At 49.6% G+C, this 26,349-nt stretch overlaps 1 protein-coding gene across 1 annotated transcript in view; it reads left to right on the top strand.

Moving 5' to 3' along the window:
• The window catches only part of LOC119963211, a 680,876-nt gene that overhangs the window by 298,031 nt on the left and 356,496 nt on the right, over positions 1–26,349 (top strand). The window contains exons 10-11 of the mRNA XM_038791968.1: positions 211–295; positions 591–673. Of these exons, the coding sequence (XP_038647896.1) occupies positions 211–295; positions 591–673 (168 nt within the window). The remainder of the gene's footprint in view (positions 1–210; positions 296–590; positions 674–26,349) is intronic.

Raw genomic sequence — 26,349 nt, 5'->3', positions numbered from 1 at the left:
AAGTGAATAACCTCTCACTTCCCCAGATTATATTCCATCTGCCACATTGTCACCTACTCACTTAACCTGTCTATATCTCTTTGCACTGTAAATTCTATGGTTCTATATCTAGATACTTCCTGTAGCCAAAGATGATCAATTAAAGTTCAGGGATAGCGTGTACCTAACAAATTATTTCAACATTTAAAAAAGTTTACTGTTTTTCTGCAGGTGCTCTAAATTTGCGTGATGTACTAAATGCAGCCAACGCCATCAGTACGCAAATTGAACTAACAAAAATGAAGAGAGCACAGAGGTAAATAGCAACGTTTTTTCAACATTTGTAGCAATCTCGGAGACGAGGGTATGAAAAGAAAGGTCATTTTCTTCACAGTACTGAACACTTCATGCTGTAATATTTGCTCCTTCATACTTTAAGATTTTACATGTGTAACGTAAATACAAAAGGTATATATGCTACATAAATACAGTACGTCATAGATTTTGAACATTTGTTGCAGATTTTAAGATGAAAAATGAAAAATGGAAAAATGACATCAGATCAGTGATTTATTTCTTTAATTCAACTGTTCTATCTTTATGTTTTGAAGCGTATCTCCTTACCAGTCTCAAGGTGCATTAATAGTTCCTGAAAAAAGCACTCAACGAAAAGCTCTACCTCATTCTGCTAAAGGTAAGAAAAATGCTTTCAGTGTACACAGTCAGTTCCCAAGGGTTGATATAAATAGTCGTGAGGGAGTTGGAACGTGGCATAGCTACAGTTCACAAGATCACAAGACAAATACAGATGAGGACGGGCGTTTGAGCATTTTAGGAAAATAATTAATCTCCACTGTAGCAACCATTTGTCTCTTAAATGCTTCCAGGGTTTTGGCTGCATTATTCCTCCACATCATATGGTAATCAGTGTGCATGAAGAACCTCTTACAATTAGTTCTAAATTTGTTTTTGACAAGGTTGAACCTCTAGGAGCTTCGGGCGCGATTCAACAGGACAGAAACAGAGTCTGTATCGGGTGCGTTGAGTGATGTGTTTCTCGACGCTGAGACCTCGCTGTGCAATAGCATTTTCCGTTTTTTTTTGGCCCACCCAATTTACCTCTTACGAGATCCTCAACGCCCCCCCCCCCCCCCCCCCCCCCCGCCCCACATCCCGATACCACATTTCTTATGGGCAAGGCACCCCGGGCCTGACCCCTGGCAGTGCCTGGGTGCCATTCTGCCCAGAGCTCGACCACCCAGGGTTCTTGAATGGGGCCACGTTTGTGTGTACCAGTACTAAACAGCGCCATGGCAAGATCTCCCAGGCACGGCGTTTCGGTCCCAGGCGGCGGGAGAATCCGGCACAGGCATATTTAAATGAGCCTAATGGCTCACTTATATATGCAAATCTGAATCCCGCCCAGCAAGGGCGAGATCCATATCGGGATGTCAAGTGAGATTCCGTTGAGGCCTCTCGCGAGATCAACTGCGTCATCACTTTACCAAGTTGGGCGCGACAAAGCGTAAATCGCGTCCTTTGTCTCTGCCTTCTGATCTCCTCCATCGGGCTTTTGATCACTAATCCACATCAAACCCAATAGATCTGACACTAGCCTGTGATCAATTCTAATTCTGGCCTCCTTTATGTTTCCCAGCTAATTATCCCAATAACTGAAACTAAAACCAGAATTCTGGCATCCACAGTATTTCGCTTTTATCTCGATGATTATTCACTTTGGCCTCTCTGACATTGACCAGGTCTGTACCCTGATCCCTGCCTCCTTCCCCTGCTTCCTTCCCTTCTCCAGGATTGTTTGTTGATTCCCTCTTCCTCCCACTCTTCTCAAATTTATCCTTCCCAATATTCTGTGGTTGAGGTCCCCAGAACTTTCCCCACCCTGAATCTCCAGAAGTCCATGTCCCGATTATTATTCCCTGCTCTAGTTTCACAGGTAGCATGCCTTGATAACCCCTCTGCCCCAGCCTCTCCAGTCTCTCCGAGCTTCTCTCCCCTGCCCAGCTGGGGCTTGGTACTGAAGGCCTAGTGGAATGACAGCCAGCCAATCTTTCTTTCTGGCTAGCTGTGGCCAGGAGACCAAGTCATATTGCCAGCCTGGTCTTGCTGGAAGACTTTTGTAAAGCTGTCTTTCTGGGTTTCTTGATCTCAAAACAGCTCCCCCTCCCCATTTCTGCTGAACCTGGGGGTGGGATTTAACTTCAAAAATAACAGTCCATTCTGGGCGGGAATTGAAGGGTCGTTCCCAGTGCTTGTAGACCTAGGAGCGACCGTGCTATTGAATGGTACTCTTTTTGTCGTGCCCCGACGGAGAATGCCCAATCAAGGGCGCATTTAGCCGCACATCCTACACTGGAGCTCTTCAGAATCTCTCAACCCACCAACGCCACCCCCGGATCCCCTCAATACCTCAGTTCACATGGTGGGGACTCCATGAGACCCCCGCATCTCACCGCACACTGGCAGGGCGCTCAGGCCCGATCCCCAGGGTGACACTCAGGTGACATTGCCAGGGTGCCAGGCTGGAAGTGCCAAGGTGCCTGGGTGAAGCCAGCAGTGCCAGAGTGCCAGCCTGGCCATATGCCGATCACCCAGAGGCCTCTGAACACTCGGGATGTGGGGGGTGGGTGCTCGAGGATCTGGTAAGAGGTAAATTGTTTCAATTGTGTACACTTACTTATCTAAAGGTATTGGAAACAGTGGGGGGAAGGGGGTGGTTGGTTGGGAAAGGGGTTGGTTGACTGACAAGAAAAGTAGAGAACTAGAATCAATTGATGTACCCGGAACAGTCATTGAGGGAGTCGGGGGTGGAAAGGGAGGCTGAAGGTCAGCTAAGTGGGACTTATATGGAGGGTTAAAAGGAGTGGCATGAGCATGGGGAATCAGTAATTTCTGCAGTGCAAGGATAGGGGCAGACATGGGAGTGGAGCTGAGAGAAATTGTAATCAGGAAAGTCCCTTCTGCTGTATTACAAGAGGTTTGGGATTTTTAGAACATGGGCTGGGAGCCACAGGAGCAAACAGATTGCAGAACCTCCTGCCCTGAACTTCTGACTCCATAACCTCTCCATAATATCACCCTTCCCTGCCACTGTATCAGATGGTCTTCTGCTAAAACACGGATCAATCCCATCCACTCTCACTATTTCCCAATGTTCTCCTGGCCCAACTGCTATCCTGCACCATCTGTGAACTTCAGCCCATCCATATACTTCCACCTTTATCTCATTTGACATCAAGTCCCACTTCATCAGCTCTGTGCTTGCTACTTGCGTAACCCAGTTACCCAAGACCTCCATTTTAAAATTCTAGTCCTAATTTTGCTACTTCCAGCCGTATAATCCTGCAAGAATTTGCATTCCTCCAACTCTGACTTCTTGCGCCCCACTATTGTCCACTGAGCCTTCAGCCAGCGAGATCATAGAAAATAGGAGCAGGACGAGGCCATTCGGCCCTTTGAGCCGGCTCCGCCATTCATTCTGATCATGGCTGATCATCCAACTCAGTAATTTGTTCCCACTTTCCCCTCCACTTTGAAATTACCAACCTAAATCTCTGCATCACCAAATTAAAATTCACCCCTTTGACACAGCATTCAGCCACCCTTTCTCGTATCTTCTCCTTTGGCTCAGCTTTGACGACTGTCAAAGTTACAATTCTGTAAATCTCCTTGCTTTTCTACATTTAAAGTGTTAAGCAAATGCAAGTTGTCGTTATTAAGCCTGCAGACCTTTTCATACACTGCAGAAACCTATTTTCATTGATACAGCAACTGAATATGTTAAGTCATTTAAAATTGTACGTACTTTGAATTGTTGAGGATTTATCTCATTTCCTTATTTAATATTTTTTTAATTATTACAATGAAAATGCTACATTAGCATGGACTCTCTCAAACAGAAAGCACGCTGAAATAATAAGCTTGCAACGATGCCCTGCAGAGGTACAATCAATGATGGTACGAGGCACTAGGATGAGTAGCTGAAGTGATCTTGATTCTTCAATATCAGTGTGCTTGCTGTGTTTTCAGCCTGTCAGTTTCACAGACGTATTGAGGACAACAATGAATTGCAATGAAATGCGAAATATTAAAAGAAATAAAAAGACAACTTGTTTCATTGCCTTTCTGAAGGTATTAGTAAGTGCTCGTCTAATCTGGGCATCAGCCATTATTAGTGTATAGAAAAAATAGTCCATGAGTTCCAGTTCAACACACATTACTGGAAAATTAGCACTGCTGCTATTAGGTCTGCCAGAACTAATAGAACTATTACACCATTAAACTATTAAACCTTTACACCATGAGCCTTGCCATTGTGTGTCATGGCATAGTTGAATTAATGCAAAATCATTTCACCATTGTCATTAGGGCTGGTACTTTATATCATAAGGACCCTGCTAAATTGCACTTTCTGAATCTGACATTCTATACAACTTTGGAAACCCACAAAGAGAACAATGGAATTGTGAAATTTTACTCCCTCGGGCAGCAACATGCCATTGTGTTTTTAAAAATGTTTTACTTCCCTTTCACTTTTTACCTCTCTTTATTTCCTTTCACCTGTAATTTGACATTAATTCACCCTATTTCTTTCTCCAGTAATACTTGGTTCTTTATCCTTAAATTTCACTTCTCTGTCACATACTCCAACGAATCTGATATTTATAAGGTCCCAGAATCCCCCCCCCCCCCCCCCCCCCCCCCCAACTCCCTCCCCCAGCTGACATCACTGTGCTGTTACTGGTTCACCTTTCCAGCAACCTGCAAGGCAGAAATAATATTCCCTGAATGGCAATGCAGAAGAAAATCTCATTTCTGACACTTGCGACATGTACCATTCCAGCAATTTTTTGGCTTTTGCTACCATTAATGGAAAACTCTGTCGCAATGCACTTTAATGAAGAGAACTTCTTAAATAACTGCCATGTGGCACATTTTAGACATTTATTTTGGTACAAACATTTCCATAAGATGGCCAATTCTGATCTCATAGGAGTTTACTGGATGTCATTCTCCAGGTTTAAATGTATAATCTACAATCAATGTCACTGATTAGATGTTGGAGCCAATGGAATTAGATTTAGATTCATTGTCACGTGCATCGAAGTCCAGTGAAAAGCATTGTTCTGCGTACGATCCGGGCAGATTGTTCCGTACGTGAAGCACATTTGAAAAAATGCAGGGATTTAAATGTGCTGGAAAACATTCAATCAGCACAACCAAAACAGATTAATTGATCCTTCATCTTAATATTATTTGTTGGACTTTGTGCACAAACACTATGATTATTCCCAAAAATAATTGTGACTTAATTTGAAACATATTTTATTGAATGTGGTGCTCTTGCGATATCTTAGAGATATGGTAAAGTGCTACTCACATGCAAGTTCCTGTTGTATTTCCAACTATTCAGCATCATTTTTTAGGGTTTCTGGGCCAAAATATTTTGAGGGTATGTATGTTGTTACATATATCGGGTACGATTTCATAAATTCATAAAATATAGGAGCAGGATTAGGCCATTTGGCCCATCGGTCTGCTCCACCATTCGATCATGGTCGATATGTTCCTTATCAGTTATCTACAATGCTATAGGCCAAGAGTTGGATTGCGAAATCAGCCAGAGCATCTCCTCCCTAGAACACATGAACTAGGAGCGAGAATGGTCAATTTAGCCTCCTGAGCCTAAACATCCTCAATGTGATCATGGCTGATCCCATCATAGTCTCAACTCCACTGTCCTGCCCATTCTCCATAACCCTTCAACACATTACCAATTAAAAGTCTGTCTAACTCCTCCTTAAACTTACTCACTGTCCCAACATCCACCACACTCTGGAATAGCAAATTCCACAGATTCACAACCCTTTGGGAGAAGTAGGGCTGGATTCTCCGATTCAGCGACTAAGTGTTGACTTCAACGGAGCATGTGTGGTCTTTTACGACCAAACTTTCTGTATGAAAACCTCACCGATTCCGGGACCGGTGAGGGGCTAGCACCAGTGCCGGGTGAAACTCCTGGCTCCTGCCATAATATCCACTCATGTATATCATGAGATGCAGACAGGCAGTGATTGACACACAGGATAACCAATGAACACACACAACACAGAACAACCAATCACCAAACAGGACACCACCACTATAAAGCCCAAAAGGGCATTAAGGCTCTCCCTCTCTCACAGGACACGGCTGGGGAGATAGTCACAGTGCACAGGCCAATGAACATTAGCACCATGTGATGGAAAGCTAGTCTGGTCAAGTCAGTAGGAGATTATCAGTTAGGTTAATAGAGTGTCAACCCACAGCAGATTATGTACAGCAAACAACAGGTTCAATAAAACAGTGTTGGACCATCTCCTGTGTTGGAAGCCTGTTTCTCGTTTTACTGCATCCAGTTGCAGTCGATGTTAGACCAACACCATATCATAGTACCAGGGAGCTATTACCTCTGACGACCAGCACGCAGCCATCCAGCAGCATGGAAAAGATCCAACCTCCTCCGTAACTCCGGATCTCCGGCAACCTCGGCGCCAACTTGAAAGTCTTCAAACAGAAGTTCCTCCTGTATATCGAGGCCTCCGACCTCGAGGCACCATCGGATGCCTGAAAGATCGCGCTGTTCCTGTCGACTGCGGGGGACCACGCCATCCACATATATAACTCGCTCACTTTTGCCGATGGCGAAGACAAGACGAAGTTCAAGACAGTTCTGTTAAAATTCGACAACCACTGCGACATTAAGGTAAATGAGCGCTTTGAACGGTACATCTTGCAACAGGGGCTTCAGGGTAAGGATGAACCTTTTCAGTCCTTCTTGATCCATCTCCGCATCCTAGCGCAGTCATGTAATTATGATTCGACGGCTGATTCCATGATCCAGGATCAGATTGTTTTCGGGGTCCAGTCCGACTCCCTGCGGGAGCAGCTCCTCAAAATCAAATAGTTAACCCTCTCCGTCGCCATCAAAACGTGCGTTGTCCATGAGCATGCCAGGAATTGTTACTCCCGCATCAGGGCGGCAGAAAATGCAGAACTAGTCTCCCACGAGGCAGAAAGGGTGCAGGCCATTGCGGAAATGCAGGCCCTGAGCATCGAGGGGAGTGGCCGTTTTGCGCGCTTTTCCCGGGTCCCTACGCATGCGCGCCACGACCGGGTGGACGATGAGGCCGAAGACCCCGATGCACATACGAACACGTGACCGCACTGCGCATGCGTGATGGCGCACAGAACGCGCTGACGTCAGCTTCATGACGTGTCCAAATTGTGGCTCCACCCATTTAAAGCGGTAATGTCCAGCCAAAGGCAGGTGATGTCGACAGTGTGGAAAGGTTGGGCATTACGTGGCCTTATGCAGGTCCTCTCCACAGACCAACAGTCAGCGATTCCAGCTGCAGCGCAGGCATGTCCGCTGCGTACAACAAGGCATGCAGGATTCGGATCACGACAGCCCAACGGACCCCGATGCTGACTGCCTCGAGCCTCCATACCGGGTGGGCATAATCACCACGCGTGAGCTGGCCTCCACCGTGCCTGCAAACCGCCTTTTAATCCTCACTGTGGATCCTGACGACGAGTGGTGTGCTGTCGTCACGGTTAACCAGTCTCGCATCCGATTTAAATTGGACACTGGCACATCTGCAAACCTGATATCACAGTCGGACCTCAACAGCATCCGAGAACAACCTAGGATTCTTCCACCAGCCTGCCAGCTCCTTGACCACAATGGCAATGCCATAGCTGCCAGTGGATCATGTCAGCTAGGTGTATCTCACAAGGCAATCAAAGTGACGTTACGATTCGAGATCGTCCGGCCTGACAAGGCTCCCTTATCGGTACTCGCGCATGCAAACTCCTAAATGTGGTCCAGCACGTCCATGCCATGTCTTCGACACCGGCGACTGCCTCGCCCAATGTAAATCTCCAGGCTGAGATAGACAATATTTTCACGCAATACCACAACGTGTTTGATGGAATGGGCACACTCCCATATCGTTACAAGATATTGCTCAAACCGAATGCCATCCCAGTCATCCATGTACCACGCCGGGTGCCGGCTCCTCTCAAGGATTGTCTGAAAATGCAGCTACGAGAGCTCCAAGACCAGGGTATCGTCTCAAAGGTCATGGAACTAACAGACTGGGTCAGCTCCATGTTTTGCGTCAAGAAACTCTCTGGTGAACTCCGCATTTGCATTGATCCCAAAGACCTGAATCGCAACATCATGCGCGAGCACTACTCGATCTCAAAGCGTGAAGAGTTAACCTGTAAGACGGCTCATGCCAAATTCTTTACAAAGCTGGACGCCTCACGTGGGTTCTGGCAGATATAGCCGGATGAGTCCAGTCGGAAGCTGTGCACGTTTAACACTCCGTTCGACAGGTATTGCTACAACTGCATGCCTTTTGGTATCATCAGCTTCCGAAGTATTTCATCGCATAATGGAGCAAATGATGGAGGGCATCGAGGGGGTGCGAATCTATGTAGACGACGTGATCATCTGGTCCACGACGCCCGAGGATCACATCGCTCGCCTCAAACAAGTTTTCCAGAGGATACATGAAAACGGCCTCCAGCTCAACAGGGCCAAATGCTCATTTGGTAGGTCCGCTATCAAGTTTCTGGGTGACCACATTTCACAGCAGAGTGTGCAACCTGACGCTGACAAGGTGCCGGCAATCAATACCATGAAGACCCCAGAGGACAAAAAGGCGATCCTCCGTTTCCTTGGGATGGTGAATTTTCTTGGGAAATTCATTCCCAACATGGCATCCCACACCACAGCCCTCCGGCATCTCGTAAAAAAGTCGACAGTGTCCCAGTGGCTTCCTGCACATCAAGCGGAGTGGCTTGAGCTGAAGGCGAAGCTCACCACAGCCCCAGTATTGGCATTCTTTGACCCAACCAAGGATACCAAGATATCCACAGACGCAAGCCAGGACGGCATTGGGGCGGTGCTCCTCCAGCGAGACGACTCCTCGTCCTGGGCTCCAGTGGCATACGCCTCCAGGGCCATGACTCCAACCGAACAACGGTATGCCTAGATTGAAAAGGAGTGCTTGGGTCTCCTGACAGGAATAGTCAAGTTTCATGACTACGTATACGGCCTGCCAAAGTTCACGGTGGAAACAGACCACATGCCTTTAGTCCACATAATCCAAAAGGATTTAAATGACATGACACCTCGGCTGCAACGAATTCTTCTTCGTGTCCGTCGATATGACTTTGAACTCGTCTACACACCGGGTAAGGAGCTGATTGTCGTGGATACCCTATCCCAATCCGTCACCACACCGTGTGAACAGGGCGACTTCATTTGCCACATTGAAGCACAGGTGCAGCTGTGTGCCAACAACCTCCCAGCCACTGATGAACTAGTTAAACAAATACGCGAAGAAACTGCCAAAGATCCCCAACCGCAGCGCGTGATGAAGCACCTCGCCCATCGCTGGCAAAAAGGGGCAGTGCCCCCAGTTCTTCAACGTTAAGGACGATCTGACAGTTGTTGAGGGGATCCTTCTTAAACTAGATAGAATCGTCATTCCCCAAAGCATATAAAACATGGTGCTCAGACAGATCCATGAGGGTCACTTGGGGGTCGAGAAATGTCGACGCAGAGCTCGGCAGGCAGTTTACTGGCCTGGCATCAGCCAGGAGATTGCCAACACAGTCCTCAACTGCACAACATGCCAGACGTTTCAACCAGCTCAGCCCAAGGAAACGCTTCAACAGCACGAGATCGTGGCCTCTCCGTGGTCCAAGGTGGGGATAGACCTCTTTCGCGCCAATGGGCGTGATTGCGTGCTTCTGGTCGACTACTTCTCCAGCTACCCGGAAGTGGTGAAACTGTCGGACCTCACGTCCAAGTCCGTCACCAAAGCCTGCAAAGAGACTTTTGCCAGGCATGGGATACCACTCACGGTAATGAGTGACAACGGTCCATGTTTCTACAGCCAAGAGTGCTCCGACTTTGCACGATCCTTCCACTTTAGTCACATCACATCCAGTCCCCATTACCCGTAATCAAACGGGAAGGCCGAGAAAGGGGTCCATATTGTCAAGCGGTTGCGGTGCAAGGCTGCAGACTCAGCCTCGGATTTCAACCTGGCGCTATTGGCATACAGGGCAACCCCTCTGTCGACTGGTTTGTCTGTGGCGCAGTTGCTCATGAACCACAACCTGAGGACGACTGTTCCAGCCATCCATGTTCCAGACCTTGACCACCTCACGGTGCTGCAGAAGGTGCAGCGATCCAGGGACCAACAAAAGATCACGTATGATGCTCATGCCACGGATCTGCTGCGCTGGCTCCAGACGATGTTGTTCGCGTTCAGCTGCCTGAGGGAGGTTGGTCAGCCCCAGCTGTTGTCGTCAGACAGGCTGCTCCCAGGTCTTTTATTGTCCAAATGGCTGAATGCTCCATTTTATGGCGCAACAGGAGGGCGCTGCGTAAAGTTCCCTGCCCATCACCCGACCGCACTTCTCCGCATGTCATCATGCCTCCTCCAGACGTCTTGCACCACGAGGCCACCGTTCTGGCAGCGGTCCCACCTGTCCACAAGGCCACCGAGATGACAGCCATCCCGCCAGTCCAGGTGCCAGCATCCCCTCCCTCCACCTCTGCGGCGATCGACAAGAATTTGTCGCCCACCACAAAGACTGAATCTATAGACTTAAATTTTGTTCAGTTTGCTCTGTATCTGCACGATAGACACCTTCCCATGTACATGTTCATTCATTCCCCGCTTGTACATAGTTATGCATGCATATAGAGCCACGTTCCAAAATTTATTTTAAAAGGGGGAGATGTCATAATATCCACTCGTATAGCATGAGATGCGGACAGGCAGTGATTGACACACAGGATAACCAATGAACACACATGACACAGAACAACCAATCCCCAGACAGGATACCACCATTATAAAGCCCATGGGGATTAAGGCTCTCTCTCTCTCACAGGACCCGGCCAGGGAGATAGTTGCAGTGTACAAGCCAATGAACATCATCACCATATGATAGAGAGCTAGTCTGGTCAAGCCAGTAGGAGGTTATCAGTTAGGTTAATACAGTGTCAACCCACAGCAGATTATGTACAGCAATCAACAGGTTCAATAAAACAGTGTTGGACCATCTCCTGTGTCGGAAGCCTGTTTCTCGTTTTACTGCATCCAGTTGCAGTCGATGTTAGACCAGCACAGATAACACATCAGCTCCCATGCCAAAAACGTCCGGAGAATAACCGAGTTCCTGGCCGTGCATGCGCACGGCTGACGACATGCAGTGGTCGCGCTGTACAGCATGGCACAGGCCATGCGCGGAACCGGCATCCGCGACCCCCCACCCCCTCCCCTGGCCAGTAGCACGGATCTCGGCCAAGTGTGGCGGCGCTGGACACAGTCTGCTGCCACCAAGTGGGGTCCCCAATCGCTGAGACCACACGTGTCCCATGTTGTTGGGAACTAGGCCCATCGGGGGCGGAGCATCGTGGGAGAAACGGCCAATGACACGCCAATGGCGTTCCAACGGCACGCGTGACGTGAGCACACCATTTCCAAGGGGACGGAGTATAGCTGACTGGCGTCAAACCGCCACCTGCCCCGATTTGGGCGCCAGAGTCAATTCTCCGCCCGGTCGCCGATTACAATATGGGCATTGGGCAATGGAGAATCCCGCCCCTAGTTTCTCCTCATCGGTTTTACATTTGCTACCTCTTATTCTAAGATTATGACCTCTCATTTTAGAATGCCCCACAAGTGAAACATCTGCTCTACGTATCTTCTGAACTCTAGAGAGCATAGGCCTGAACTGTTCAATCTTTCCTCATAATGACAAACCCCTTGGGTGGGACTCTCTGTCAGCTGATGCTGAAATCGGGAAACACGATTGGGCAGAAAATCAGTTTGGACGCCAAAATCTTGGGGGCGCGGATTTCATGGCATATCGCAATTCTCCGGAATGCGTTCCACTCTGCACACATACAGTAAACACCATTTGCATATCATTAGCAGGCCTGACCCGATATTCTCTGGGGCCTCCACGATTTTCCACCTCCATTGAGCAAATTCCCGAGGGCGAGGTTCACTTGTGTTTTTAAAAATCATGAATCAGGCGCCATTTGGGGAAGGGCCGGAGTTACTCCCCAGGGGACCGTGGTGACCAGACATGGACCTCCATTTTTGCGGCTTGCAAGGCTTCCATCTTCCTCTGTGCGCCCCACTGACCACCCATCCTGACCCCTGGTTCTGCAGAGTGACACCAGCCAGAATGGGTGCCCCACCCTCCCCACACTCTATCCTCCGCCATACCACCTCCCCCCACCCAACCGCCGGCACCCACCAGCAGTGTGGCATCATCTGCCCCACCCAAGGGCAATGGTCACAGTAGCACCTTCGGGGGGGGGGGGGGGGGGGGGGGGGGGGGGTGATGATGGGGGCGTAGTCCTGGTCAGGGCAGTGCAAGCCGATGGTACCCCTGGCAGCAGAAACTAGGGGTTTGTCTGGCGAGACAGGCAAAGGGTCCGGTGGTCACCCTGCATCGCGGAAGGAAATGACAGAGGCATCATAATGTATGTGCAAAGAGTTGTTTAATGTACTGTACATTCCTGATTGTGCCGCGCCCTGGCTCCCAACCCCACCTCCCCTCCCCTACTCCTGTGCCCTCAGTAATGTTCAACGTGCTTGGATCTCCTAGATCTACCACTACGTCTTGGTGTTTCCCCAGGATGCACATCTGAGGTGGGGGCAGCCAGCTGCTTACCTCGTCCTGTGGCCTTCGATGCCCCTGGTGGGCGTCCCCTGGGGGCTCTGGGGCCGGAAAGCCTCAGCTCACTTGTCATGCACAACCGTGCCGCCCTGCCCCATGTGCTGACCCCGAGACACGGCCTAATCAGAGGGATGGAACACGGGAGAGCACCCTAGCCGCCCCATGGTATGTCCCGGTCGGTGCCATTGGGCCCTTGGGTTCACCTTGGGATGGAGGGGCAGCTGGTTTCAGCCCAGCTGCCCCTGCATCATCTGACTCTACCAGCCCTGGCAGTTCCCCATAGTCCACACCATCATGTCGACACCCTCGGCGATGCCCTTCAGTGTCTCGGACACATGCCCCAGTGCCTGAACCACGCTCTGCAGTGCCTCAGACATGCCCACCTGCGACTGGGTCAAGCTCCGCAGCACCTCAACCATTCCCATCTGAGAGAGGAACATGTCCCGCAGAGCCCCATCAAGGTCGGCCTAGTACTGGGTGACATCCCCAGTGAGGCAGATATACTGCCGAGACCCTCAGCATGACTGTCACCGACTGAGCCATGTCTTGGACACCTTCACTCATGGTGCCGATGTCGTGCACCAGGCTCTCCACTGCGGTCGCCACTCTGGCAGTGTTGTCTTTGGTGCCACTCATTGCCGGCGCCATCTCCATCAGCTCCGGGAAACTCTGTGCCAGGGGTGCAGCGTGAGGCTGGGACCCAGCTGGGTTCAGGAATCCTAGCAGACTTCTGACTGCTGTCTCGCCTGGTGGTTACTGCCTCCAGCAGATGTGCATCAGCAGCAGTATGGTGTTCACAAGATTGTTCCCCAGAAGCCTGACCACTAACATCTCCCACCGAGGTGTGTACCTGCGCTGGTGGAGGGTGGGGATGGCAGCTGTGCATCAGCGGAGCTCTCCTCCGAGGTGTTCTACTCGGAGTCAGGAGAGGGGGCCACCCAGGATGGGCCGGTGGCGTCAGCTGCTGGATCTGCGGGAAAATGGACATGTGGTCAGTGGGAGGGACGGGTCAGTCAGTAAAGAAATCACTACTCAGTTAACAGGTCCTCTGGGCGGAGCATGCTGGTCCCCACACCTCGGCGGGGTATACCAGCCTCCGCATGGGTGGCTGACCTGTCCTCGGCCACACCGGACACCTCCAGAGCCTGCTCCTCAAAGGAGGTGAGGATTCTCAAGTCCGGCACCTCGCTCTCAGTCTGGGCCCTCTCCCGCCGATTATGGGAGAGGTTTGACTGTCGGGGACACCGACAGGACTTCGTTAGCTGCATGCATGGCTCACATATGTGCGGGAGTGTGGGAACGGAGGGTTGGATGAGGGAAGGTCGGAGGGGTGGGTGGAGGGAGTGGGGGAGGGGGATGGAGGGAGAGTTGTGGGTCGTCTGGGGGTTGCTCCCTTGGGGTGCTGGGGGTTCGATGTTGTTGTCTACTCACACTGGCTGCCTGCTGTAGGTCGTTGACCTTCTTCTGACACTGGAGGCCAGTTCTCGTGGTCACACTGCCCGAGCTGACTGCTGCCGCCACCTTGTCCCAGGCAGCACTGGCTGCCTTGTGGCTCACCGTCTGGGACCCTCGTGTCTCCCTTCTGGTCCCCACTGCGTCCAAGAGCCTCCCCAGGTTAGCATCCCCGAATCTTGGGACCGGTCTCCTTGGCATCATTGTTGTGAGCTGGCTGGGGTTGGCTGAGCAAGTGCAGCCTAAGTGCTACTCAACCTGTTCAGCAAGAGGGTGAAGAGCGCGGTCACGACGAATCAGCTGGTGAGCCGACATTCAGGACGGGAAACCTACGAGGCGTCGTTAAGTGGACCAATTAACGTTGAATAGTGTTGCCGGCTTCGCTGGGCCGAGCGCCGGGAAACTTGCAGCAATTCCCGCTCGCTGCAGTGTCGTATTTCTCGTCACTATGAGCGGCGGGTAACACGCAGCTAAATGTGCTCGCTATGGGACGTAGTTCCCATTTGGTTAGATTGTGCCCTATGTTCTCCCTCTGGAGCTGAATCGCTATTCAGTGTTCGACGCCACGCAGATTTATGCATGGCGTAGAATGTAAGAGATACCATGGGGAACCAGCTATCATGCTGCCATCTTGAGACCCTCACTGGACCCCTGTAATAGGGAGAACCCCCCACAGGGACCCCTGTAAATGGGAAACCCCCCCCCCCCATGGACCCCTGTACTGGGGTGACACCCCCACATGGACCCCTGTGATAGGGAGGCACCCCCAGGTAAGAGAGGTAAGTGCAGTGAAATCACGTGCTAGTGCGATTGGAATGCACTTAGTGGAATTCACTTACCTATCATCTATCAGGGGCAGCACGGTAGCATTGTGGATAGCACAATCGCTTCACAGCTCCAGGGTCCCAGGTTCGATTCCGGCTTGGGTCACTGTCTGTGCGGAGTCTGCACATCCTCCCCGTGTGTGCGTGGGTTTCCTCCGGGTGCTCCGGTTTCCTCCCACAGTCCAAAGATGTGCAAATTAGGTGGATTGGACATGATAAATTGCCCTTAGTGTTCAAAAATTGCCCTTAGTGTTGTGTGGGGTTACTGGGTTATGGGGATAGGGTGGAGGTGTTAACCTTGGGTAGGGTGCTCTTTCCAGGAGCCGGTGCAGACTCGATGGGCCGAATGGCCTCCTTCTGTACTGTAAATTCTATGATCTATCTTTGTTCTGGTCAATGATTACAAACATTGGGGTTTCACCACTTAGGCCACTGAAACGTGAAAGGAGATGAATGAATCAATGCTGCAGATGGTTTGTAGAAGCTGTCAATCAGCTGACCACTCCTAGAAGGCTATGAATGACCTGCAGCTCATGGATCTGTAGGATCCAGACGCAGTCACAGCTAATCTCCTTCCAGGAATGGACATGAGGTGCTGCAAGGTAAGTGTTACAGCTGTAATTCTTCTCACTGCCCCTGTTTGGACTGTTCTCACTTCTGACGCGAGCGGTCTGTGTGGAGTGGGTGTGGTCTGTGGGAAGGGTCCCTTTTGCAGGGTGTCCCTGGGGGGTGGGTGGTCCTCAGATGGTCACTACAAGCATGGTCCTGGCGTGGTGGACCTTGCAGTGGGCATGGGGGCAATGTTATTAGGGCCACTCTGATAGAGATGACAAGTGATCCGCGCCCACGTGATTCGCAACCACGGAGACCGAAGAATCATGGGAGGCCAAATCATTGGGCACCGTGCCCACTAAATAGATGCAAATGGTGCATTAAAACCCATTGCATTTATTACCTGCACCCGCTGGCGTGTGGCGTGGATCGAGTTCCCGCTGCCATGGGGGGGATTGGAGCATTGCGATCGAGTTGGCATTGTTCTCAATTTCCCGACGCCTAATTCTCCGCTCCATCAGTGAATGCATTCTGGGCATCCCAGGACAGAGAATCCCACCCTCAGTCCGTCTTTTGGGCCTTGGGGAGTTTTTCCCGGTCTAGCCCACACTTAGAAATGTTTTTAGCAGTGGGTAGTTGAGCTTCCCAGTGAGACTGGTTCCTCAGATATCGGGTTGCCTTTTTGAAAATGTGCCTCAATCTCTAAATTAGCTTAAGGGTCCCCCACACCCTCACCCACGGGCAATGTCACAACCGCACACATGCTCATTTTCCCACATCCTCTCCAGGTGAGGACACCCTGCCATCCTTCATGCCCCCCCCCCCCCCTCAACCCCCTTTCATGAATATGACCTCCCTCAGGCTCTGGTCCTTGGCAGTGCCAGCCTGGCCCTGGCACCGTGGCACTGCCTCCAGGCATCTTGGCATCGCAAGCCTGGCAGTGCCAAGGTGTCTGGGTGCCAGAGTAGAGCCAGGGTGCTACACTGCGTATCCCCCCCCCCCCCCCCCCCCCGCACACCCAAGGTGTCGTTATGCCTGTTCCCTGTTTGTGTGGCCCAGTGCTAAACGGCTCCACGGGGAGATCTCCCAAGTGCGGGCGTTAGTTCTCTGACGCTGGCATGATCCAGCGCTATCATATTTAAATAAGCCTAATGGCTGATTTAAATACGTTTATCTGGATCGTGCCCAGCAAAGACGATTGTGAGATCTTGTTAGATCTCGGCAGGCCTTGCAAGATTTAATGGCCTTGTTCTGTCACGGAGTTGGGCGTGATGAGGTCATTCTATCACGTCCGTCCGTTGTTTTTGTTATCTCTGTGATCACAGCAGCATTGAAAATATTTGGAATAATTTTTGTACGGTGCAGTGACGTCTGTTGAGGCAGGTTTTCTGTCAAGCTGTAAGGCCTGTAGATTTGCAGTGGGGCAGGATTTTCTGTTGCCGTTTGACTGCAGCCCTGAGCTGATTTCCTGGAATCATTAGCCTTTCTAGGGTCAACCCCCTCAACGTAACCTTTTATTCTGTAACTCTTTTCCCAGTTCTTATTCAAGCTAGATGCCATAAACACACCAACTTCCTTGATATCCAGTCAAAACACAGTTGACAAAAAAAATGATATGATATAGCCATCCTGTCATTTGTATCCTCCGTGATCAAATGCTTCCAAGCAAACAGCCACCATTTCCCCATGTCAGGCAATGGTGTATTGTATTGGTACCATTGTCTCTGTTGTTTCAGCTTTCTGTGCGAGTTACCTATCAGGGTGAGGTATGACTTTTGAAGTGGGTGTGTGGGCCAGTCGGTCGGCACACAAAACATTTTGCATGCAGCCTGACCCACCTGATCATCCTTCATTGATTCTGTTCTTTCAAATACCCCAACGAGGGAAATCCCATTTGTGAATCTAAATGGCCAAACCTAAAAAAATGGGTCAGTTTCAGAAATGAAGATGTGAGGTATTGGCGGTCTTTCCTAAGCCCGTTTATTGCTGAGTGCATGCAAACCGCTGTTAATGATGAGGTCAATTCATACACTCTGTTTTTTGCCATTTGTACTGAATCATAATCATGGCATTAAATTAAACTGATGTCCTGGTTTGTTTGATTCTATATTGAAGGCAGAAGAGAATTTTAATTGAGTCAGTGCTGTTCTGGTAAACATTTCTTCCTTTATTTCTGTATAATAATTGCTGTTTCTAATTATGTTGCCATCTACATTTGTTCCATTTGTTTAGGGGTCATCATTCTCCCTCCCTTTACAAACAGGGAACAATGTTCTTAACTTTGAGATTCATCTATAATATCTTTACTTTTTTGAAATGAAGAAGGGGAACAATCTATGAGGGGGGCGGGCTGGTGATGCTGTATCACATGGTCTTGGGACAGACCCTCACACCGAGGTGTACAGGCAGAGGCTCCAACTGTATTGGGTCTTTGCTTTTGAAAGGATGTGGAAGAAGATTGCTGCTCTCTTGTTCCTCTTCTTTTCAAAAAAGTAAAGATATTATAGATCATAGATTACACCCATATGCCCTTAGGTGCACATTTCATCAATGATTATCTGTATGCCAATGGATAAGGACTACATTCTGACAATGTTCAGCTTGTTCATGACCAGCAGCATACCACAAAGCAAGTGTATGCTCACTTCCCTGGCAGCCAACATAAGGCCATGGGATTTTAAAGCAATCCATGAGAAAGCCCTGCCTTTGCATGTGTGCTCGAAAGTCAAGGTTTTACTCTTCGGCCTGTGTACTTTCTCCAGATCCCGGCTGAACACCAACAAGATCACTCATCTACCAGAGACATTATTGACCGTGCTATAAGCATGGGGTGAACCTGCATTTCAGCTTGTCTGGACTGACCTGGAGGAAACCTGCTTTATTCTGACAAGAGTCCCGAGAGTTACTTTGTCCTGCATGTTGCATAACTTAATCTTGCACCAGATCTTTTTGAGGGCTGGCGGATGATGGCCCCTAAACAGCATGATGATCACAAGAAGCATTTTCTCCATGAGAATATGTGAAAGACAACCAATTGCCAACTGGAAGAGACATTCATGCCAATGCGATACAGGCCTCTTGATTCGTGCATTGAACTGCTGTTTGAAAAGCCACGTGTACATTTTCCCAACCCCATTGCAAACATGTCATTATTTGTCACTCTTCCCTGGATGCATCAATTTACATAGCTTCCAGTAATACAATCTGATTGTTTGAGCTTAACCAAGATGAATAGCCTGAATCTTTTCAGCACGGATTGCTGCTGCACTGGAAGATCCCATCGACTCGATGCTGCTGCACATTTGTTCTGGGATCTTCTGAGGATATCCTGCCTTTTTTACATGACTCGCTGCTGCATGGTAAGTTTTAAGGTCCGAGTCTTTGAATGTGACTGAAATAGATGAGTGAATTGGTGAATGGGTGACTTGGAGGGGGGAGGGTTGCCTGTCAGGTGGTTGGGGTATTTAGGCCTGGTTGGGGGGTATTTGGTAGTTGGGTCTGGTCAGTGGGGTAGCCAGGTCGGTTGGGGGGGGGGGGGGGGGGGGGGGGCAATTGGGTGTTCAGCTGGCAGAAGTAGTTTGGTTAGGTTCAGGGTAGTCGGGTGATTGGGTAGCGGTGGTGGTTGGGTTGGGAGAGTGAATTAGGTCGGGAATTAGTCGAAGGGTCAGGGGGTAATTGGGGCGCTCAGTTGTGCAGTTAACTAGGTTTATCTGTCTAACATTTCCTGGGTAACCAATTAGGTTTGTACCGCAGAACTGTCCAAAGTCTCCACCTCTTATCTCAGAGTTGGAGACATTTGCGTAGATTCCCGTAGAGCAGGGGAATTGCCCATCAGAAAGTTTAAACTTTCCCTGCAGTTTCCTCATCGGTCCGTGCGGCAGGACTGCCACAGGATCTCAACGTGCATATTCAGCCATATTTCTGATCTCAGATGAACCAGAGATCAATGTCCCCATAGCCAGCAACTGCAATGCTTTCATAATTTTCATACAAATCTGCATCATTTGTGTGTGCCTGGTGCTTTTTATCATTGTGCTTTCCCTTGGTGGCAATGTGTGCTGTGTAAGCACCTAATCTAACCGTGTTCTTTTCCTCGGCACTCCCTGAGTGGTCGGGGTCTGTGAGGCAGTTGGTAGCGATCTGAATTCTTGGGGACTCAGAACAGTAGCGTACTGAGATGAATCTGTCAAAAACTTGTGCATCACAAGTTGTACACTCCTGGCCGAGACTCCAACAGTGACTAGGATACTGGACAGAAACCCCAATGTTTTATTTTACTTTTGTAAGACTGAGGAAAGGATGCCTCGCTCCGAGAGTAATTTCACACAAAATAGGGATATGGTACATTGAAACAATCTTAATTACTAACACAGTATTCAAATATCTTTAACATCACATAAGGAAAATAGCGAACAATCACCGCTTAAACAATGGTAATCAAGGTGTGGAGATGCCGACGTTGGACTGGGGTGAGCACAGTAAGAAGTCTTACAACACCCGGTTAAAGTCCAACATGTTTGTTTCAAACTCTAGCTTTCGGAGCACTGCTCCTTTCTCAGGTGAATGAAGAGGTTTGTTCCAGAAACATGTATATAGACAAATTCAAAGATGCCAGACAATGCTTGGAATGCGAGCATTTGCAGGTAATTGAACCTTTACAGATCCCGAGATAGGGGTAACCCCAGGTTAAAGAGGTGTGAATTGTCTCAAGCCAGGACAGTTGGTAGGATTTTGCAAGTCCAGGCCAGGTGGTGGGGGATGAATGTAATGCAACATGAATCCCAGGTCCCGAGTGAGGCCGTACTCATGTGTGCGGAACTTGGCTATAAGTTTCTGCTCGGCGATTCTGCGTTGTCGTGCGTCCTGAAGGCCGCCTTGGAGAACCCTTACCCGGATATCAGAGGCTGAATGCCCTTGACTGCTGAAGTGTTCCCCGACTGGAAGGGAACATTCCTGCCTGGTGATTGTCGCGCTATGTCTGTTCATTCGTTGTCGCAGCATCTGCATGGTCTCGCCAATGTACCACGCTTCGGGACACCCTTTCCTGCAGCGTATGAGGTAGACAACGTTGGCCGAGTCGCACGAGTATGTACCGAATACCTGGTGGGTGGTGTTCTCACATGTAATGGTGGTATCCGTGTCAATGATCTGGCACGTCTTGCAGAGATTGCCATGGCAGGGTTGTGTGGTGCCGTGGTCGCTGTTCTGAAGGCTGGGTAGTTTGCTGCAAACAATGGTTTGTTTGAGGTTGCGCGGTTGTTTGAAGGCAAGTAGTGGGGATGTGGGGATGACCTTGGCAAGATGTTCATCTTCATCGATGACGGTTTGGAGGCTGCGAAGAAAATGTCGTAGTTTGTCCGCTCCGGGAAAGTACTGGACGACGAAGGGTACTGTCGGTTGTGTCCTGTGTTTTTTTTCTGAGGAGGTCAGTGCGGATTTTTGCTGTGGCACGTTGGAACTGTCGATCCATTAGTCGAGCGCCTTATCCCGTTTATACGAGGGCATCTTTCAGCGCCTGTAGATGTCTGTTATGCTCCTCCTCGTCTGAGCAGATCCTGTGTATATGGAGGGCTTGTCCATAGGGGATGGCTTCTTTGATGTGTATAGGGTGGAAGCTGGAGAAGTGGAGCATCGTGGGCTTGCGGTAAAGCGAAGTGCTGAGGTGACCGTCCTTGATGGAGACGAGTGTGTCCAAGAATGCAACTGATTTTGGAGAGGAGTCCATGGTGAGTCTCATGGTGGGATGTCATCGTGTAGTCGTTTCAGTGATTCTTCGCCGTGGGTCCAAAGGAAAAAAATGTCATCGATGTATCTGGTGTATAACGTCGGTTGAAGGTACTGTGCGGACCTGCAACTCATCCGCTTCATTCTGGATCACAACGTCTTCATCTTCGACAACAAGTTCTTCATCCAGACACACGGAACAGCCATGGGGACCAAATTAGTATCTCAATACGCACAGGACAACCGAGCAACCTCAAACAAACCATTGTTTGCAGCAAACTACCCAGCCTTCAGAACAGCGACCACGACCTCTTTAACCTGGGGTTACCTCTATCTCGGGATCTGTAAAGATTCAATTACCTGCAAATGTTTGCATTCTAAGCATTGTCTGGCATCTTTGAATTTGTCTATATATATGTTTCTGGAACAAACCTCTTCATTCACCTGAGGAAGGAGCAGTGCTCCGAAAGCTAGAGTTTGAAACAAACATGTTGGACTTTAACCTGGTGTTGTAAGACTTACAATGCTAATCAATACAGTTAACAAAGAACAAATACAGCACAGGAACAGGCCCTTCGGCCCTTCAAGCCTGTGCCGATCATGGTACCTGCCTAAACTAAAACTGTCTGCACTTACAGAATCCATATCCTTCCATTCACACCCTATTCAGATATTTGTCCAGGTGTCCCAGCCTCCCCGGACAGGCGCCGGAATGTGGCGACTAGGGGCTTTTCACAGTAACTTCATTTGAAGCCTACTCATGACAATAAGAGATTTTCATTTCATTTTCATTTCATTTTCAAATGTCATTACACGCATGCACACCCAGATCTCTGTGCCGATCAGTACTTGCAAGAGTTCTACCATTTATTGTGTAATTCCTACATGCATTGGACCTTCCAAAGTGCATTACCTCACACTTGTCCGGATTAAATTCCATCTGCCATTTCTCCGCCCAAGACTCCATAGGACCATACGACATAGGAGCAGAATTAGGCCACTCGGCCCATCGAGTCTGCTCCGCCATTCAATCATGGCTGATATTTTCTCATCCCCATTCTCCTGCCTTCTCCCCATAACCCCTGAACCCCTTATTAATCAAGAACCTATCTATCTCTGGCTTAAAGACACTCAGTGACTTGGCCGCCACAGTCTTCTGCGGCAAAGAGTTCCACAGATTCACCACCCTCGGGCTGAAGAAATTCCTCGTCATCTCAGTTTTAAAAGATCGTCCCTTTAGTCTGAGATGGTGTCCTCTCGTTCTAGTTTTTACTACAAGTGGAAACATCCTGTCCATGTCCACTCTATCCAGGCTGTGCAGTATTCTGTAAGTTTCAATAAGATCCCCCCTCATCCTTCTAAACTCCAACGAGTACAGACCCAGAGTTTATATCCTGCTGTATACTCTGACAATCCTTTTCACTATCCGCAACTCCCCCATTTTTTGTGTCGTCTTCGAACTTACTAATCAGACCGGCTACATTTTCTTCCAAATCATTTACATACACCACGAACAATGAAGGCCCCAGAACTGATCCCTGTGGAACGCCGCTAGTCACAGCCTTCCATTCAGAAAAGCACCCTTCCACTGCTACCCTCTGTCTTCTGTGTCTAAGCCAGTGGCACAGTAACCCTTAGCTGCTATCTCTATTCCCACTCAAACAGTAAATCCATCTCAGATCTCAATCCACTTTTAAATACAATTAGCAGACCCAGGCATACTTGCTTTCCAGAGATGTTCTTTGAGACTGTTTTAAAGAAAAGACCAGAATCCTGTCAGAACCATGCGGAAACTCTTTTAAAAAAAAAATGTATTTCATTCCAAACTTATTCAAATGGTTACAAAACATAAACATTCCGGGGAACATACTCCCCACCACACAATTATACAGTTTGTACACATTTTTCCCCATTTCAGCTCTCTGTTGAACCCCTCAATTCGTATATTTTCCAGACGGAGATGGAGGGGAGGAAGGCCGATGTCGTGGCCTTCGCCTCTCTGGTTGCCTGCCGAAGGATCTCATTTGATGGCGGTCGACAACGCCACCAGGGGATGCGGCCTTGCAAGGAGACATATGACTTTCTCCGTCTGGAAAAGGTTAAAAACGAATTGAGGGCATCCCGAATATCGCCTCCAAAGGGTCCATCCCAACACATTTCCCCATAATCCTCGTGAGTGTCGCGAACACGCCCGCCCAGTATCTCTCTAGCTTCTCGTAGTCCGAGAACATAGTGTGTGGTTTACTGGTCCCCGCCCACACTTCTCGCACTGGTCTAGCACTCCCTGGAAGAACCCACTCATTCTTGCCTGAGTCATATGCACCCTTGAATTGTATCAGGTTCATCCTTGCACATGAGCAAGTTGCGTTTACCCTACATAGGGTCTCTCTTCACATCCCCCAATTTGTCTCTGCTCCTACCTCTCCCTCCCACTTCTCCTTAATCTTCACCACCTGCTCACCTCCCTGCTCTCCCAGTCACCCATATATTTCTTTGATCCTTCCTTCTCTCCCCGCCGCCCCCCCCCAACCTAAAATGTTCGGAAGCAGCAGTCGCTCCAGCAGGGCGTATTTCAGCAGCAATGGGAACCCTTTCCAGACCTTCTGCCTGAAGTCCCTTACCTGCAAGTATCTAAACTCTCCGTATATCTCCTTTGCACCAGTCCGCTCACCACTTGGGCCCTCCCTGCCAGAGTCAGATCCAGCATGTCCCACCTCTTAAGACCCTCCCTAACTTCCTCCACCAGCTTTGTTAAGTTCCATTTCTGCAACGTCGCCCACTCTCCCGTTACCTGAACCCACAGGTATCTGAGCCTGTCTCTAGCGACTTCGAATTGTAACCCCGCCTAGGTTGGCTCTCCAATCCAACTCGTTCATGGGAACACTTCACTTTTCCTTACGTTCAACTTGTATCCTGAGAATGCCCCGAACATCCCTAATAGGCCCACAATGGGCCACTCCACACATTCAAATACCTTCTCCGCATCCATGGACACCACCACATCCGATACCCGCCTTCTCATTGGGGCCATAATCACATTTAACAGCCGCCTTATGTTACTGCAGCACTGCCTGCCCCTTACGAAACCTGTCTGATCCTCCCCGACCACCCCGGGTCGCAACCTCCCATCCTCCCCGCCACCAATTTAGCCAGCACCTTTCCATCTGTATTTATCAGTGATATGGGCCTTTGCAACCCACATTCTAACTGGTCCTTCCCCTTTGGTGTAATGTGATCGTCGCCTGCGTTGTCTCCGGCAGCTCCCTCTTCTCCAGCGCCTCGCTAAAAGCCCCCAGTAGATGCGGTGCCAGTTCCGTCGCAAAACCTTACAAAATTCCGCCGGGTAACCATCCAGCCCCAGGGGCTTTTCCCGACTTCATACCCCTTATACTGTCCAATACCGCCCTCAGCCTCAAAGGCTCCTCTAACACCTGCCTCTTGTATAGGGGCTGGTTTAGCTCACTCGGCTAAATCGCTGGCTTTTAAAGAACACCAAGCAGGCCAGCAGCACGGTTCGATTCCCGTACCAGCCTCCCCGGACAGGCGCCGGAATGTGGCTTTTCACAGTAACTTCATTGAAGCCTACTCGTGACAATAAGCAATTTTCATTTTCATTTCATTTTCTTTTCCTCCAGCTGCGGAAACTCCAGCCCATCCAAAAACTGCCCCATGACCCTTCTTCACCCTCCGGGTCTTCCCTATACAGTTGATTATAGTATTCCCTAAACGCTTCATTTATCCTCCCTGGCTCCATCCCCACCTCTGTCCGTATCCTCAATATTTACCTGGACAAGGCCTGCATCTGCAGTTAGAACATAGACCATAGAACAGTACAGCACAGAACAGGCCCTTCGGCCCTCAATGTTGTGCCGAGCATTGATCACCCTACTTAAACCCACGTAACCCGTATACCTGTAACCCAACAAACCCCCCATTAACCTTACACTACGGGCAATTTAGCATGGCCAATCCACCTAACCCGCACATCTTTGGACTGTGGGAGGAAACCGGAGCACCCGGAGGAAACCCACGCACACACGGGGAGGACGTGCAGACTCCACACAGACAGTGACCCAGCCGGGAATCGAACCTGGGACCCTGGAGCTGTGAAGCATTGATGCTAACCACCATGCTACCGTGAGGCCCCCAGTTGGTGTGCCAATATTCGACTTGCCTTCTCCCCATACTCGTACTGCACTCCCCCTTCCCCGAAGCAGTTGCCCCACCGCCCTCCCTGTTGTCAACCTATCAAATTGCCCCTGAAACGTTTTCCTCGCTAATCCCTCCATGGCGGGTGCCCTTGAATACTCCGTTTACTGCAACTATCTCGTTCATTAACTGCCCATACTCTTCCCTTCTTTTCCGATCCTCATATGACTTGAACAAGATCATTTCCCCTCGGAACACCGTCTTCGGTGCCTCCCAAAATCTGACTGATGACATCTCCCCATTCTGGTTCAACTCGACATAGGTGCGATTCTCCCCCAAAAATTTCGAAGTTAAATTGTGCTGGGTGTTACAGTGAGTTTCCTGCCGGCTCTACTATTGCTATTTAATGACACTTAGTCACTTTTTTGTGCCCTGGAGAGTTTCTCACCAGTTTAGCCCACACTGAGAATGTTTTAGCACTGGGTAGCAGAACTCCGAGATTGAGGCACTATTTTGAAAGGGTGCCCCGATCTCTAAGTGAGCTTGTGGGTCCCCCACACCCCCTACCCTTAGGCAGTGTTAACCCCACACAAATGGACACTACCCCTACCCCCAAGTGAGGACACCCCAGTATGGAGTCCCCGGGCTCCCACCTCTTAAGTTCCCACAAGCCCCCTCACAGCACCCCTCCCCCTTCTAGGACCCTCACCCAACACCCCCCCCCCCCAACATCCCGGAGGCCCCTACTTATCTGCCCTGCATTCCCCCACCCTTCAAAGCCCCCTTCCACCCCCATATCACGGGCATGGCCCCCCTTGCCCCTGAATCCTGGCACTCGGGAACCTTTCACTGGCACCCAGGCAGTGCTCATGGCGAGCTTGGCAGT

The sequence above is a fragment of the Scyliorhinus canicula genome, chromosome 3, assembly GCF_902713615.1.
Source record: "Scyliorhinus canicula chromosome 3, sScyCan1.1, whole genome shotgun sequence".
NCBI classification, from domain to species: domain Eukaryota; kingdom Metazoa; phylum Chordata; class Chondrichthyes; order Carcharhiniformes; family Scyliorhinidae; genus Scyliorhinus; species Scyliorhinus canicula.
Note: the sequence above shows the minus strand (reverse complement) of the source record. Positions and strands in the feature narration are given on the sequence as shown.